The 17921-nt window shown below is 43.1% G+C and overlaps 2 protein-coding genes across 3 annotated transcripts in view; one reads left to right on the plus strand and one right to left on the minus strand.

Annotated features, from left to right (window-relative positions):
* The first annotated feature begins 13 nt into the window (after window positions 1-13).
* LOC135516016 (ubiquitin-ribosomal protein eL40 fusion protein-like) lies at window positions 14-1981 on the plus strand. Its single transcript, XM_064939977.1, has 5 exons — window positions 14-107; window positions 708-819; window positions 1175-1261; window positions 1607-1709; window positions 1834-1981. The coding sequence occupies exons 2-5, from the start codon at window positions 717-719 to the stop codon at window positions 1925-1927; spliced, it is 387 nt and encodes a 128-aa protein (XP_064796049.1). The 5' UTR covers window positions 14-107; window positions 708-716; the 3' UTR covers window positions 1928-1981.
* Window positions 1982-2879: 898 nt separating this feature from the next.
* Window positions 2880-17921, minus strand: part of LOC135516006 (homer protein homolog 3) — a 33321-nt gene continuing 18279 nt past the window's right edge. Inside the window, exons 7-11 of one of the 2 annotated variants that reach the window (XM_064939956.1) lie at window positions 12490-12623; window positions 11623-11779; window positions 5126-5233; window positions 4721-4801; window positions 2880-3696 (exon numbers count right to left, since the gene is read on the minus strand). In XM_064939956.1, the coding sequence (XP_064796028.1) occupies window positions 3511-3696; window positions 4721-4801; window positions 5126-5233; window positions 11623-11779; window positions 12490-12623 (666 nt within the window). In that variant the 3' untranslated portion in view covers window positions 2880-3510. Of the gene's footprint in view, window positions 3697-4689; window positions 4802-5125; window positions 5234-11622; window positions 11780-12489; window positions 12624-17921 lie in introns of both variants that reach the window. The other variant, XM_064939965.1, reaches the window with a different exon arrangement.

Here is a 17921-nt window from a genome sequence, read left to right on the forward strand (position 1 = left end):
AGACCAGTAGATGGCGATAACTATGATAACTAACTATATGTTAGAAGGAAGAACTCGTTCAAGTTCCTGATGTTCTGTTCTCCTGAAGCCAGCAGTGGTGTTTGACGGTGAGTTGTTTAACCAGCTAGCTAAAGAGTCAATATAGCCCCCGTTATATGTTGAGGATCGGCTATCAGCTGTTATGTGTCTAGATATCTTAAACGGACTGGTTGATAGCTCCACTGAGTGTGAGAACAGGTGGATAGTGGGCTAACATTAGCTGATGGCTAGCTTGCTAACACCCGTGGCCCAGTGTGCCATTTCCAAATGAGCTAAGCCAACAGCCATATTACGAATATATAAAGCATGATAATCATGTTATCTAGGAATAGTTATCAGACGAGTGACTGGTGAAATAAACTACTGTAACGTTATTCAGACACGTAGTTAACTAAACAGCCCGGACCAAGCTGACAATCATTGCCAGTTTTTCATTAGCTAGCTGACGTTAACTAGTAACGTTAACGCTAGATGTATGAAACTAGTAGCCTGCTTATTTCCCAGACAGACGCATGATAAAACTAAGTAGATATTCTCATTCGAGCATGCATTTTTTTTAGTCCAGGACTAGGATTAATATTTTTCTAGGAAACTGTCCTTGTTATGTTTGCGAAACAAGCAACTACTGTCAATTTAATAAATGCAACCCCGCCTTGTTTCTACTACAGCCATCAAAAATGCAGATCTTTGTGAAAACCTTGACGGGTAAAACCATCACCCTTGAGGTGGAACCCAGTGATACTATCGAGAATGTGAAGGCCAAGATTCAAGACAAAGAAGGTAAATCAATCTCAGCAAACGTTGCTTGGCCCAGATCTAGGATAAGCTTACCCCAGGGCTGTCAAACCTGTTTCTGGAGAGCTACTGTACTGTAGGTTTTCACCCCAACCCCAATCTAGCGCACCCTTCTCTAATAATTAACTGGTTGATAAAACCGACTCAATTTAGTTTACAACTGGGGTTGGAGGGAAAACCTACAGGAGGAGAGGAACAGGGTTGGAGAGCCCAGGCTTTCCCTCTCTAAATCCTTCTAAAATCCACATTAGATCTTTGTAGATGGGCAACTACTTAATTTGGGGTACATGTGGATGGTTTCTGCCAAACACACTTATGTTTGCGCTGCTTACCTTTTCAGGTATTCCTCCTGACCAACAGCGACTCATCTTCGCTGGCAAACAGTTGGAGGATGGCCGCACGTTGTCAGACTACAACATTCAGAAAGGTACTACTTGACAAATCCAATTATCAATAATGCTGTTTGTTCAGACCATGACGGACAATTGCTCAGTCTTCAGTGTTTACCCTAATCATGGCATTGAGGCTTATATCATCTCTTCATAGTCCATGGGAAAATGTGGACCTTCTGTCTAATGGTATGCATGCTGTAATATTCACAGATCACATATTAGCAGGTTTATTGTCTCCTACATTATTGACATGTTTATATAAATACAATGTCAGTTCAAATGTCCAACTTTTAGAAACACATTTTGTGACTCCATGGAAAACAGTGTAAAGTGTCGAATACTGTGTAATTTTGTTCACGTGTCACCACTTTGCTTCCCAGAGTCCACTCTTCATCTCGTCCTGCGTCTGAGAGGAGGTATCATCGAGCCTTCCCTGAGACAGCTGGCGCAGAAATACAACTGTGACAAAATGATCTGCCGCAAGTATGTCTGCTTCCATTTAACTGAAGATTAAATAAAATGTCCACCAAGTCGCAGCCATCTACTGATCCATGTCTGTGTGGAGCTTGGGGTCTTATCATTGATGTTGGTGCTCTCTGCATTTCAGATGCTATGCACGTCTTCACCCCCGTGCAGTCAACTGCCGCAAAAAAAAGTGTGGGCACACCAGCAACCTGCGCCCCAAGAAGAAGCTGAAGTAAACTAGCATTCTCTTTTGTCAATGTTTTCAATAATAAAAAAATGGAATTGGAAAAGGGGAGGACTGTCATTCATGCTGCCATAAACCTTGACTTACTATACAGAACAAGACAAATGTTCTGATTATTCCATGTCCTTTATTATTATTTTTTTTACAATTTCTTTGAACAAGGTTCATTAAAAATGCAACATTTTGCTCCACTTGTGTGCCTTGATCTAAATATCATATGTGCAATTAAACTTGCAATTTCATCAGGCATTCTTTAACAGTAAATATAAATACAGCCACTCACATAAGGCATATAGTATTGTCTCTAAGCTAAACATTAAGCCCCACCTACTGCTATTACTGGTAGATGCCGGAGGGAAATAACCACTGATCAGATGAATTGATTCAAGTGTCAATGATACATTTCTATCAATTAAATCTCATTACTGGACAATCTGGCTAGAGACAACCGCTCAAATCTTAATTTATACATTGATTTATTGCAAGAGCAAGCACTTACATGTAATTCTTATCGCCTAAATAATCTACCTAATTACCAGGACTAATCTAAGCTTTAGTTTAACATTCTATGAACACAGGAGAAGCTGAGTCAAGCTTTCAAAAGCTCTTACTTTGAGAACTCAACTCTCTTTGGTGTCTTTAGATGGATGGAGCATTCACAGGAATTCAAGATACCCTCATGCTTCATACCTCTTGTATCGCACTACTACCAGCATGCAACACATTTCTATATCTACAACTCAAACCCGGAGACGGCTGACGCGCCAAAACAGTACCGTGAATCCTTGCTTCTTTACAGATCGCTCATTCTTTGACGCATGTGTTTTAGTTTATTGGATACATGAATCGTTAACATGTCACAGGTCAACTCCACTGTGGCGGCATAACCTTCGGCCTCTTGACACTTTCACTAACTTTGCTTTGTATAAAAAAAAGGTGAATAATTTGTCAATTAGGCAAATTTATTTTCCTCTTCAATACCAATTCTCTTGTTGTATTCTAATTGGATGAGGTGATAGCTGTCAACCACATTTAAATAAATAAAAAATATTTTCTGCATTGTGTACTGCTTCTTTTCAAATACGTAGTTTGGTTGCACTGAAAGATCTCTCAAAACCATTTTTTATCTCATCTCACTGGAGAATTAACAGATCATCCACTTTGCTCATTATAGCATTACATTCCCAATTTTGTATAAAATCAGTTGATTTCAAAAGTATGAAAACTATATCTACAAGCACCTAATGATCTCCTTATTGTTCTCATTCATGACAATATTCCTAATCTCAAATGAACAGTCAAGCATTTAGATTATTGCCTTGAATGTTAAGACAGCAACATGAATTACAGCACAACATCGGACATAGCAGACACACTGCCTAGGTAACACCACAACCTACGCTTAACAAGCTGTACAGTGATGCTGCTGCTGCTGTAAGGACCCAGAGCAGCCATCTTCCCACAGCAGAAGTGGTGTTGTGCTTTACAGCAAGAGAGGACCAGCTCGTTCTCTTTTCCAAATTCCTCTCTTTGCATTTGGCCATCCCTAAGAGACCCATCCTCTTCTCTTTCACACTATTTGTCAATGAGCTTGACCAGGCTCTGCCGAAGGTCATTCAGGTCAAATATCTTGACGTCCAGGATCTCGATGGCCCTCTGCACTTCACTCTCCGTGCGGTCCCGCTCCTCCAGGGAGGCGGACAGGTTCTGCTCCACGTTCTGCACCCGCCGCTCCAACTCCAGGTTACGCATCTCCATCTCCTGAGAAACCAGAGCATCCTACTTGCTTGTTGTTCAAATCAAATTGTATTGGTCACATATTTAGCAGATGTTATTGCGGGTGTAGCGAAATGCTTGTGTTCCAAGCTCCAACTGCAGTAATATCTAACAATTCACAACAATAAACAAATCTAAAAGTAAAAGAATAGAATTAAGAAATATGTACACTACCGTCCAAAAGTTTGGGGTCACTTAGAAATGTCCTTGTTTTTGAAAGAAAAGCTAATTTTTGTCCATTAAAATAACATAACATTTATTAGAAATACAGTGTAGACATTGTTAATGTTGTAATTGACTATTGAAGAAAGTTCTTTGTTTCTGGACATTTTGAACCTGTAATTGAACCCCTAAATGCTGATGCTCCAGATACTCAGTTTTCAGCTGTGCTAACATAATTGCAAAAGGGTTTTCTAATGATCAATTAGCCTTTTAAAATGATAAACTTGGATAAGTTAACACAACGTACCATTGGAACACAGGAGTGATTGCTGATAATGGGCCTCTGTACGCCTATGTAGATATTCCATAAAAAATCTGCCGTTTTCAGCTACAATAGTCAATTACAACATTAACAATGTCTACACTGTATTTCTGATCAATTTGATGTTATTTTAATGGACAATTTTTACAAATTTTCTTTCAAAAAACAAGGACATTTCTAAGTGACCCCAAACTTTTGAACGGTTGTGTAGGACCAGCAATGTCGGAGTGGCATTTGAGTGAAATACAGTAGAATAGAATACAGTATATACATGAAATGAGTAAAGCAGTATGTACACATTATTAAAGTGACTAGTGATTATTAAACCAGTGATTCCATGTCTATGTACATAGGGCGGCAGCCTATAAGGTGCAGGGTTGAGTAACTGGGTGGTAGTCAGCTAGTAATGGCTATTTAACAGTCTGATGGCCTTGCGATAGAAGCTGTTTTTCAGTCTTTTTCAGTCTCTTGTTCTTGCTCATGCAAGGTTTTACCAAATGCGCCGTCTTCAGTGTGCAGGTCTACCTGTAATCGGTGTATGGCCTCTTCTCTCTCCTGCTCCATCTCATGGTATTCTTCTTTCTTGTGCTGCAGAATGTGGATTTCCTGGAAAACAAGCATGATCATTCACAAGTTAGCCCAAGGACATTTGCCGTCAGCACCACAAAACAAAGGAAGGTTACAGGTTCACAGGTTTGATCTCAATTGCCAGCTTTGTGATAAGACTATGTTCTCCATCTATAAAATGGTATAAAATCCCATTTAAAACATTTAAACTCAGATACTTTCGGCCTTGGTCTGATCGAGAAATGTCTCCCCCTACCCTCATCCATAAGCATGAGTAGAACAGCCTTACACTTGTTGCCGGAGGGCATATAAATGTACCTACAATACCTCCCTTTTCCCCTGTGTGTATCTTGCCCCCCTGACCTCATCTTTAGCCTTGAGCAGGGCCTCCAGTTCCTCCAGAGAACGAGTCAACTCGTCTTTGAGTGTGTCACTAGGGCCGTGTCCGCCATGTGCCTCCAGATCAGTCACCTGCCAAAAGACGAGAGGTTTCAGTCACGACCAGGGGAAATGATCATAGACTTGAAACTGCAGCTCCTGTCAGATCTCTACAGGGAGCGGGAATGTTATTGTGACATGTGTGACAGGACCCCTGGGTCCAACTTTCTTGTTGACACTTTATAGATTGCACTCCTGAATGGTACTATACTTGAGTCCAGAAAGGAATTATCCCTGGTCTTTACAGCTTGCCCCTGCCATTTTACAGTGTATTCACAGTTGTGGTCATTCAAATCCTTCAGAATCTTTTCTCTTTAATAGGGTCTTTCCACCTCAAAAAGCACAAGAAAGAGGATTTCGACACCCACCATCTCAGATTGTTCTGAAACGATTTCTGTTGTTGGAAACATATAAGATTAGCTTTACTGCAACATTATTTGGTTGAAATATAAGCTAATTGTATTGCACGCATATTGGACAGTTTAATGTATAGGATTCATATAACATTCAATAAATATAGTATCTAACATCCGATTTGGAGCTAACTTTTTTCTAACAATGGGTTAGACATGAGGAATCCAAAGGAATGGTCAAAAGCTACTCACGGACCTCCCACACTTCACGCCAATCCCACCCCAACAGCACGTTTATAGTATCAGTTCTCTGTGTCTGACAAGTAGTATGGGGCTGCGGCTCGCAGTATTGTTTCTTCATCCTATGTAATCTATTCTCAGTGAATTAGGTGATATCCCCCGCCCCCGCCCCTTAGTCATTGAAGTTAGTCATTGAAGTTGTTCGATTTGTCCCATCCTACATCCTGATATTTACAGGTTATTGAGAACAATCCATGCGTTTGGCTTTGTTTTACCACACTGCAGGTAAAGGAAAATACAAAACCCTTTCCCCCATCTGTGGATAAAAATGTCCTTGGTTATACAGGAAAAGTGAGGAACCTTGCCATCTTTCAACCTGGATAATTCCCGCAGGATACCTCCCCCTCCAACCCCCTTATCCCTCTTCAACCCAATTAAGTAACAGCAATGCCCCCTAAAAATACTGTTCATAGACATACAAAAAAAGCAGCATCTCTTGCTAACCAAACAATAAGTCATACACATGAAACATATACAACAGTACAGAGCCCCAATTGCAAAAACTGGCAAGCAACAAAGCTCTAGTACAGAGTAGTTAACAAAGTAAATATCTCTCATTGGATGATGAAGTCAAAGGCATAATGCCTCCTCCGAGGATCAGATATTGTGGTCTCAATAATACACACAGCATACAACATCCCCCTGATCCCCCTTTACCATGGCCAAGGCTGCTGCCTTTATTGCGCCAGCCAAGGACAGAGACACCACCATGATCAGGTAACGGGGAATTGAAACCTCACTGCAGTGTTAACTCAGCCTGTAAAATAGGAGCTAAACTAAAAAAGAGACCTCTAAAAGGTCTCTGCCTTGAGAGAGGCTGGATTATTTTTAACTGTGTATGTTGGAGGGGGGGGGGGGGGGCAGATAGCTGCCAGCTCCCTCTGGTGATTTTTCATTTTTCTCCTAACTAGGGCATTGAAAGTAGGATATCGCTGTCCTACAAACCCCTCTCTCTTCCACCCCCAGGAGACGTGAACCATTTTCAGCCACCTGGTCGCCCAATTCAGATCCAAAAAAGCGAGAGATCTTGGTCCACTAGACCTGGATGGCTTGCCTTTTTCGAGGACGATTAACGTAAAGACGGGGAGGACCGTAAGTCGTCTGGGACTGTTGATGTATATCCACAGTGCAGTGAAACACTGCAGGAAGTGGTAAAATAATTGTGGAGATCAATGTTCTCTGGCTAGACATTATAAGCTTGCACCACTCAAACCATTGAAGTGGTTGAATCCAAAGGTTGATGAATCCAAAGGATTTCACAAACAGGCTTGGAGCCAGCAAATCCCCTAGTGACTCAGTACTTAGCAGCCAGCGACCCTGAACAGATATTGATGACATAGAACTGGAAAAAATAGATAAAGCTTTTACATTTACTGGGCCCAGCTAGCAATGATGCATTGGAGAATGTCTCATCATGCACTTGTCTAGTCGTCACAGAATATTCATTAAGAACAGTATTATATACTTTCTCAAATACATCTCAGGGGTGAGAGGTAAAATGGGAATCCATGTGTACTCTCTAAGCCACATATGGATGAGATTATCTGCATTCAGACTAATAATGCCTTAAAGCAGGGGTTTACAAACTGGGGAGGTTCACGGAAAAATGTAAAAAAAAAAAAAAAAATTCTGTTTATATTTTTCGATAAATTAAATATTGGTTTTATTATAGCATACCTGTAAGTCGGGTAATATTATTTATATTTCTGTTTCTCCTATCCACCGCCACTGACAATCATATTTTTTTCTATGCAGTGATTTCATTTAGGATCAGGTTTTGCCTGCTGCTCAATTGATGGATGCTGTGCTGGTCTGTTGTTGTTGTAAAAACCATGTGGGGTTCTTATGAGGACAACATCGAATGTTGGCTTTAACTTTTCATACATAGCGTTACAGTACAATAGGAATCTCATTTTTGGTCACTTGCTTGTTTTAAAAACACGATACAATGACCCAACATCTCAAATGCCGAAGGTGAGATTACTGCTACCGCCACATAGACTTTATTAATGGGGCGGCAGGTAGCCTCGTGGTTAGAGCGTTGGACTAGTAAAACCGAGGTTTGGTTGTTGTTGTTGTATTATGCCTATAACAATATATATAATTGAGGTCTTTGAATATTACAATGAAGTGCTTGAAAAAGTCCTTGAACTTGACATACCAATGTCTGTATGAAGCCTGTATTATTTACTACTCATTAAAGCAATATTATAGCCTATAGGTCTACACATGAAAATATGTGGAAATATATATATATTACAACAACAAAAAAACCTTAGTAGGGAGATCTACTATTTTGGGGGTCCTTGATAAGAAAAGTTTGAGTTGGTTAATTGAATCGCGCAGGACTGAGTTTGGGAAACCCTGCCTGAGAGCTTGTGTCAAACTTCAATGCGGTCTGTGTGTGGTTCAACCTCAGTCTACATTTGAAATGACAAAAAAACAAATCGGAACTATATTGGATCTAGATTTACACAATCTCTTCACTCTATCCATGTTGCTACCAATCGCAGAAACGAAAGCTGGATAGTCAGCGAGCATAGAAAATTCCCAAAACTATGGATAGAGGAAAGTTTACTAATTTGGACGGCAAGGAAATGAACTCAGCAAAAACAGATAATTCGTAAAAATCCAAATAACTTCATAGATCTTTGGGAAACTGTTTACATACGGTTTCCCATGTTTATTCAATGAACCATAAACAATTAATGAACATGCACCTGTGGAACGGTCGTTAAGACACTAACAGCTTAAAGACAGTAGGAAATTAAGAAAACTTAGGACACTAAAGAGGCCTTTCTACTGACAGGGTCCCTGCTCATCTGCGTGAACGTGCCTTAAGTATGCTGCAAGGAGGTATTAAGGACTGCAGATGTGGCCAGGGCAATAAATTGCAATGTCCGTACTGTGAGACGCCTAAGACAGCGCTACAGGACGGACAGCTGATCGTCCTCGCAGTGGTAGACCACATGTAACAACACTTGCACAGGATCGGTACATCCGAACATCACACCTGCGGGACAGGTACAGGAGGGCAACAACAACTGCCCGAGCAACACCAGGAATGCACAATCCCTCCTTCAGTGTTCATGACTGTCCACAATAGGCTGAGAGAGGCTGGACTGAGGGCTTGTAGGCCTGTTGTAAGGCAGGTCCTCACCAGACATCACCGGCAACAACATCGCCTATGGGCACAAACCCACCGTCGCTGGACCAGACAGGACTGGCAAAAAGTGCTCTTCACTAACAAGTCGCGGTTTTGTCTCACCAGGGGTGATGGTCGGATTTGCGTTTATCCGCAAAGGAATGAGAGTTACACCGTGGCCTGTACTCTGGAGCGGGATCGATTTGGAGGTGGAGGGTCCGTCATGGTCTGGAGCGGTGTGTCACAGCATCATTGGACTGAGCTTGTTGTCATTGCAGGCAATCTCAACGCTGTGCGTTACAGGAAAGACATCCTCCTCCCTCATGTGGTACCCTTCCTGCAGGCTCACCCTGACATGACCCTCCAGCATGACAACGCCACCAGCCATACTACTCGTTCTGTGTGTGATTTCCTGCAAGACAGGAATGTCAGTGTTCTGCCATGGCCAGCGAAGAGCCCGGATCTCAATCCCATTGAGCATGTCTGGGACCTGTTGGATCGGAGGGTGAGGGCTAGGGCAATTCCCCCCAGAAATGTCCTGGAACTTGCAGGTGCCTTGGTGGAAGAGTGGGGTAACATCTCACAGCAAGAACTGGCAAATCTGGTGCAGTCCACGAGGAGGAGATGCACTGAAATACTTAATGCAGATGGTGGTCACACCAGATACTGACTGTTACTTTTGATTTTGACCCTCTCCCCCTTTTTCCGGGACACATTATTTCATTTCTGTTAGTCACATGTCTGTGGAACTTTTTCAGTTAATGTCTCAGTTGTTGAATCTGGTTATGTTCATACAAATATTTTCACATGTTAAGTTTGCTAAAAAATAAACGCAGTTGACCGTGAGAGGACGTTTCTTGTTTTGCTGAGTTTATAACACAACTTTCATTGCAGCCCTCCGGACCTCAGTGAAGACCAAATGTGTGTGGCCCGCAGGCAAAATTTGTTTGACACCCCCTGCCTTAGAAACATAGGTGGGATAGTGAGAACATGCAAAGAGCATGTTTAACATACTGCAAGGGGTGCCCTGTAATCCAAACCAACCAACACACCTCGATTAAAGCTTCAGGGAAAAGGTCTGCAGCCTCTTAAGGCCAGTGTTGTCAAAAGATGACAACGTGAGCTACCAACAGACGCGTCCTTTCCCTTTTCTCCAAAGACTAAAACGAAAACCCATTGTCTGAAAAACGATGACCCAATCAAAACTTACATGACCTCCCCGGCAGGGAAAGGGCATGTCGGAGACTTTCAAATGTTGTCATTATCAGCGGCGGTGACTCATCACCTGTTCATGTTTGAATAAGGCTTTGCTGCTACACTGGCCCCACCGCCTTCTGTCTCGATTCTGGATGCAGCATTTTACAGCACTGGCGTTGATAATTAGATGTGACCTTAACTATCAAATGGAGATATTTATGGTGTGAGCGAACGTGAGGTGAGGTATTAAGCAAATGAAAATAACTTCAAATCTTCATCATGGTCATGTATTTAATTGTACTTTACATTGTACAACCGGAAATGTAACATATCTTTACATTCTACCAATGTATTTTTCACAATTCTGTTTTCTTGAACGATTGCATGCACTTGCGTAATTACATTGAACTTTAACATTTACCCATGATTCCACTGAGATTAGGTCCACTCATCATTTGTGGGAACTCCATTTGAATTTAATCACTTCCATGCATGTCCATTGTTTCTTTTCATATTTGCACATGTTGTAGTTTAGACCCTATTTTTACTTATTTTATCAGAGGTTTTTGTGTTTTGCCTGCCATCAGACACAACATGATCTTGAATACAGGGTGAGTGTCATGTTTTGGCTGACAAATGTTCAAATGGTACCACAAAGATGGTTGGAGGTCCAGACATCAGAATGTTCAATGTTGACTTGAATGGGAATATCTGGGAATATAGATAGATTACACATGACCATTTAAATTGACATTCGACAGTGGGTAGCCATTGTGGTAGTAATTAGAAGTTACAATTTCAATCAAATGGTGTACTAGATAAATTGCAGTGGTCTGAAGGGATAGGTCCATTCTATGCATCCTATTTCTATGATTGAAATGCACCCATCGTGTATTCAAGAGCACGTTGTGTCTCAACCGATGGCGGGCACAACACAAAAAACACAAATGACGTGAAATAGGGTCTAAGCTACAACATATTTCAATATGAAGTTATGAAGTTTATGTGTTTTTAGATAATTGATATTAGAAGGTAAAAATAAAATGACATAATATAAAAAACAACAACATTTTTATCAATAAACTATAAAATAGTTTGACCACCATGTTTAGAAGTTTTTAAATTATATCAAACTCAACCGTTTATCTTTTCCAGTGATGAACACATGATATGGTGGGTTTATTCAAAACGGGAAAACTTTGAGCACCTTGATCTCCTTAATGTTTTGGCATTCAGGTCCAAAAAGTCCCTTTCTGACCACTTCTTCCATGGGCAAACATGTATGGAACGTTTTGTTTCAATCAAAAGGGCTGCTGTCAAAAAGTGATTGAATTCAAATGGATTTACCCATCTGACAATGGCGTCCATAGTTCTAGATCAAAGAAAGCAAAGCGATCTTGTGGATCTTTCATCGTGACAACACTCACCTGGTCTCGTAGCCTCTCGGTCTCCTCCTGGTAGGCAACTAGCTGCTTCTTCCACTGCTCCACGTTATTGTTAGCTTCATGTAGCGCCGCCACCAGCTTGGAGTTACTGTCCTGCAGGGTGAAGAGCTCTGCCTCCAGGTTCATCTCGCAGATAGACCTGCAAGACATCGTACGAGACCTCAGGCAAACACCATCTGACCTCTCAGGAATGGAACAGATTTGAGGGGACATTCACTACACGGTGGAGAAGGGCTTAATGATAACGCTCGGTAACCAAGACTATCCTTTAACTCTTGGGTAAAATTTGTGAAATTGGTCCATTAAATATGTTCCTGCTCCATGATCCTGTGCCCTTAGATGCCATGTAATTTTACCATTAGAAAGCGAGAGATTATCCAATCGTTAGAACTCACCATAGCAACCATAAAAGTTGCATTGTGTAGTGATAATGTACAACAGTGTAATGGGCAACAGGGACAAAAGCAGAGTGAGTAGAATGGGCCACTGAATAGCAGGGTAATATGCAACCTTCTCTCTCTTTGTGTGAGTCAGCACATTAGCTTTGCTTACACTCCCCCTTGCTCTTGTCTGGACCATGTGTCCCATAAGCAGCTCTATTCAATGGGGAAAGCGTAATCAAAACAGGCCATCAGAACTAAAGCAACGACTGGAAAATCCTCTTTACCAAAGCTCTGTTTTCGTGTGTGAACCTTTGAGATCCAGACCAATTATCTTACCTTCTAAAATGGAACAGTCGGGTTTGAGACCAAGAACATTTCCACAAAACATTTGGTGTACTTTCAGACAATGAAACGAACCCTGGCTTGAGTGAAACGTTGAGGACAAGAGCGTGTATAAGTGGGTTACCCTTCAGAAAGCATCTTTTTAATGCGCTCCTTCTCAGAAGACAGTGTGATATCTGCGCTTTGGCTCCGGAACATCTTGTCCTCAGGACCGTTCACACACATCACCGGCGGCGACTGGAGCTCATCGCTGAGGTCCTAACACACAACACAACACAAACAACACACTTTAAACCAATACCAAAGTCCTGAGGGGTACAGTGTCTGCTGGTTCTCTTTCAGTCGGTCAACTCAGTACCACACATCTATGGGGAGTTTGCAATTCTTCCTCTCTTCACCACGAGATGAGCAGAACAAGTTTCACGTACTCTTTAAAATAAACATGGGAATGCAAAATCTATCAGGCTTTGCTCCAACTTAACTATTCCACTTTAGGAGGGCATGGCTCATCCTCCTAAATGTTGTGTGCTAAATCTTTGGAACTGGTTTTGTGAGTTTCGTACTGATTCTGTTATTCTTCTGCCTGTTTAGCCTGGCTTACTACGATGGCTAATGCAACCAAAGCAGCGAAGGCTATACTGGCGTTTTGTTGTCTGGTATGTCTTGACGCGGTGCATGCTCCGACTGCCCCCACTCGGGTCAGCTTGTGTGCGAGAAGAAGGGACGGTGTCAGTAACAGTGGCTTGCCCATGGCTGACACTGTTCCCCTAGTTCATGGTGCATGCAGGTTCCCTTGGCAAACATGGAATTCTTATGGCTTCCTCTCACCTCAGCTGGGTCTGAGTTACGGGACCAGGGGATGAATTGGGGCTTTGGTTGTATCAAATGTCTTGTCTGCCTGGGCTGAGGCATGTGGAAGCTTCCCCAGCTAAACCAGGTTGCTGTGTGCTCTGTTACCAGCTAAGGGAGGCGACTTGAAGTAACAGGGTGGCCGGGACGGTGGGCACTCCCTGCCGCCTGTGTCTGCCACAGTCAGACACCGTTTCCCTCTCGATCTAGACTTGGTTGTTCTAAATGGACAGTGCTGCGATCAGAGAGATTCCCAACACCGAAGGAAGATACCACACATTTTTCTTTGGTTAGCTCTGTGCTGGCAGTGAGCTTGGCAAGTGCTAGCCCACGGGGATAATGCAAGGTAGCTGGCTACTGGCTTAGCAAGACTGAGAAGAAGTCGCATGGCTGATGTAGGCTTGCATACGGTACTGTGACAACAGTTGGGCCATTGCTGGAGCTCCTGTACCCATTTAAGGGCAGGCTTCAGGCGGGGCTATACAGTATCACAGCGCTCTCTGTCCACAAGTGGGCACCCCTCCCCCATTGGTGGCTTCATTGCTGATTCCTCCCTGTAGCTCACCGGTTCCTATGAGGTGCTTAGTGATACAGGTTATGGACTCGGTAGGCGATTGGCAGTCATGCTATTATCCCACATTACCGAGCTGTTTGTCTCCTGCTCAACACGTTTAGTTCCTGGGAATCAGATTCAAATTGGAATCGCCCTGTCTGTTATCACATATGGGGTCCGTTTTTCAGCGCTCTATCTCTTTTCAAGCTGGGATTCAAGGTGCAGTATCACCGGTAGCTATGACTGGTGGGCCTGATAACCTCCACAATCATTTTGTTTTCTGTGTCTATTTTTAATGTGTGCAGCCCCCACGCACATAGCGTGAAGATAGAGGAGGTGGCACGGGCTGGGGTCCCCCCTTTCCCCCCTCCCCAGATGTTCGCTGTGACAACGGCCAATCAGGATTCGTCACTGTTAGGCTAAGCCCCGGAACCCAGAGTGGACTTGTCTTCAGGCAAATGTTGGCACTTAAACACATTGTTTCTACCCAAAGTTCCACGGTGTCAAGAGTGTCGTGTCCTCCACATGGGAGCAGAATTAAAAGAGCCCCTCCCCCCAGTCAGATACACAGTTGTCGAGAATGGTGGAAATGAAAAAATAACCATGTTCCCCCAGTACACACTTTATGGGAGACTTGCTGTCTGTGTCGACCAGTGGCTCACATGTGCAGTGTCACCCTGGAATATGCAAACAGTGACATTGGGGTACAGGCTACAATTAGTTTTGCATCCCACACGTTTTTGTCAGAGTGGTTCCTACGTCCTATTTTTGACCTGCATGCCCTAAACAAGCACCTCAGAGACCACAAATTCAGAATGCTCAGGAACAGCCGGTTATTACAGTCAGTGCACCCAGGCGATTGGTTCACCTCCATCGACCAGAAGGACCCATACTTTCATATGGCCATATCACACGAAGTTCCTTGAGGCTGGTTCATATCGAGGCTGTAGCGTACAAGTTTCTGGTCCTCCCTTCCGTGCGTTCCCTCTCGCCTTACACTTTCACCAAAGTTGTGGAAGCAGGTTTGGCACCTATGTGGTGTCTGGGGCTGATGGTAGCAGAGTTGAGGTAGCATAATGCTGTTACACACATCCATGCTGGTTTCCCATGTTCATGTTCATAATGAATCAAGAGAAGAGCTGTTTATCTCCATCTCGCATTCCATTTCCGGGTCTCGAGTTAGACTCAGTTGAGAATCGTGCATTTTTGTCCACGCAAAGGGAGGCCAGATTCCGATTTTGCTTGGCCCAATTTCAGCTAGGTCACACACAGTGCATGCGCCTATTGTGGATGACGGCTTCTATGATAGCCGTGGTTCCCGCCGGGCTGTTGCTGATGCAACCTCTCCGGTGGTAGGTGATAGATACCCGCATGGACGCATCGCGCCACCTAAACCGGTCACTCCGGGTGTCCCCATCATGCCTATGGGCGCTGGCTCAGAGTAGGGACCCACGGCTGTTGTTGCTGGGGACCTCCATGGGTCCAGTTATATCCCGCAAGGAGATAAAGACAGACGCATCTCCCCAAGGGCGGGGGGCGCTGTGCGTGGGCAGTTCAATTCTGGGGTTGTGGACAGTGTCGCAAAACTCGGTGCACATCATTTACCTGGAGCTTTTGACAGTGTAGATATAGTACTCAAGTGCTTTCTCCAATTGTTGACAGGCCGGCATATGCTGGTGAGGACCGACAGCGGGACAGTGGTGGCATACATCAACAGACAGGGGGGGGTGCGGTCTCACACCCTCTTATCCTTGGCTTGTTCCCTACTGCTGTGGAGTGCAGCGCACTTTCCCTCGCTCCGGGTGATGCATCTCCCCTGGCAGGGCAGACAGATCTTTCTGTATCACGAGAAAACGCACATTGTTGGCTGTTTTTCGCAATACCTGAAAGCTCAATTGGGAACGGATGTTCTTGTGCACCAGTGGCCTCGGAACCTCCTTTACGCCTTTCCCCCTTGGAACTGATTCAGCCCACGATAGGGCGGGTGCGGCGTTGATCCTTATGGCTCCCGAAACAACCTTGGTTCGCGGAGATCATTCGCCTTTAGGCGGGGACCCGTGGCAGCTCCTGGAGCGCAGGGACCTGTTGTCCCAGGAGCAGGGACAGGTCTGGCACCCTTGGCTGGAGATTTTGAATCTGTGGGCTTGCCACCTGAAAGATCCAATCTGATGTCAAGGGGTTTACCTCTGAACGTTATGCACCCACAAACTCCCCATAGCTGTGTGTGTTGTACCTCCTTTCTCTCATTCATGGAACAGTATTTATAGTCACTGTATGTTTTTGTTTATTTTTCAACTTTCTTTCGAGCTGAGGCTCGATGTCCTGAGTTTACCATCCTTGATGGAAAGTATGATTATTATATCAATGTAGTCTGGCGTTATTTAGCTAAATATTCCCTACCCGTCATGGTTTATACGTCATCCTTTCAGTTACATCGCTCCTATCTTAATTTCCTGTTACACTATAGGTTTGGCATGGGAAGTGAATTACATCTACCCCCTTTTTTCCTCTGAGAGTCCACACTGTGGATCTTCCCAGGCTCTGTAGCCCTCAGTCACAACAGGAGTGTCGGAGAGGCTGAGGTCACCAGAGGATATTACCAGCTAACAACAAACGTTCCCACAGTTTTAGATAACGTTCCCTTAAATGAGAAGTTTTTTTTTTTACAACCGTAAATGGTATGCTATAGAAGGTACCAGACACCTTTTTTTGCGATTTCACTTGTTTCTGAGAAACTTACCGCAAACAGAAAATCACTTCCTCATCCTTGTTGTGTAGTATGAGGATGACGGCTTCTATGATAGCTGAAAAAGAACCTGAACAAAAGATCCAAAAACACTCAAATACGTACTTTTAGAAACGGCAAAGCTCTCAGTATATAGTGATGCAGGTCATTCCGAACCCTATCTGCAAGTTTATTCCATTTTGTTGCGACTCGAGCGATCCCTATCTGTCATTAGACATGTAGCTGCCAAAATAAAGGAAACACTTGAGCAAATGAGGGATACAAAGTATATTGAAAGCATAGGGTGCTTCCACACAAGAAGTCGCCTTGAACCTGTTCTGTAGACTCGTGGTGTCCCAACCCTATCAAGACTCTTTATGTTGGTTTTTCCTTTATTTTGGCAGTTACATGCAGCAGCAGGCTAGATGAGAATGGGACAGCTGGATAGGGGAAACGGCTCGAGTCGCAAAAAAAGGAATATAACGCTGCTGAAAATGGAATGACACAATTTCATGTGTACAACATCTAAAGACCTGGATCACAACACTGAGTGCTTTGACATTTCTAAAAGGATGTATTTGGGTGTTTTTGGAGCCTTTGTTCATGTTTTCTCAGGGCCCCCATACTACACAACGAGGATGAGGAAGTGATTTACGGTTTGGGGTAAGTTTCTCAAAAACAAGTGAAATCCCCAAAAAAGGTGTCTAGAACCTTCTATAATATCCCATTTACATGAAAAATTGAGATTTGGTTGTTAAAAAGAAAACTTCTCCTTTAAGTCTCTAGGTTATTACCTAACATTTTCATAGGAATGTTTCAGTGTTGCGCAAGGACTGTGTCTAAGAGACCATTCCCTTAAAGGCCCAGTGCAGTCCAAAACGTGATTTTCATGTGTTTTATATACATGTCCACACTACGAGGTTGAAATAATACTGAACTTGTGAAAATGATCATTCCCATTTAGTGTAACAGCAGTCTGAAAAGACTGCCTGAAACTTCACCCTGTTTTGGTGGGATGGAGTTTTGGCCTGCCTGGCGAGGTCACCATTATTCTACAATGTAGAAAATAGTACAAATAAAGCAAAACCCTTGCATGAGTGTGTCCAAACTTTTAACTATATATATTCACACTATGAAGTTAGAAGTAATGTGAAATTGTGAAAAGTATGATACTGCCCTTTTAGTGTAACAGCAGTTTGAAAAGACTGCCTGAAACTTCAGCCTGTTTTGGTGGGATGGAGTTTTGGCCTGCCTTGTGACATCACGGTTCCAAACCGCTCTGCCAATAACCAGTCGTTTTCAGTTTCTCTCCTGACTCTTAGACACTTCAAGCAACATTCTTGCTTGAGAAATTGCTCTTTGCTAAGCAGCTGTGTTTGTTTCATTTTTGTTTAACCAAAATAATCACAGTAAAGTACTTAATTGTTAC

This window comes from Oncorhynchus masou, chromosome 3 (assembly GCF_036934945.1).
Source record: "Oncorhynchus masou masou isolate Uvic2021 chromosome 3, UVic_Omas_1.1, whole genome shotgun sequence".
Classification (NCBI taxonomy): domain Eukaryota; kingdom Metazoa; phylum Chordata; class Actinopteri; order Salmoniformes; family Salmonidae; genus Oncorhynchus; species Oncorhynchus masou.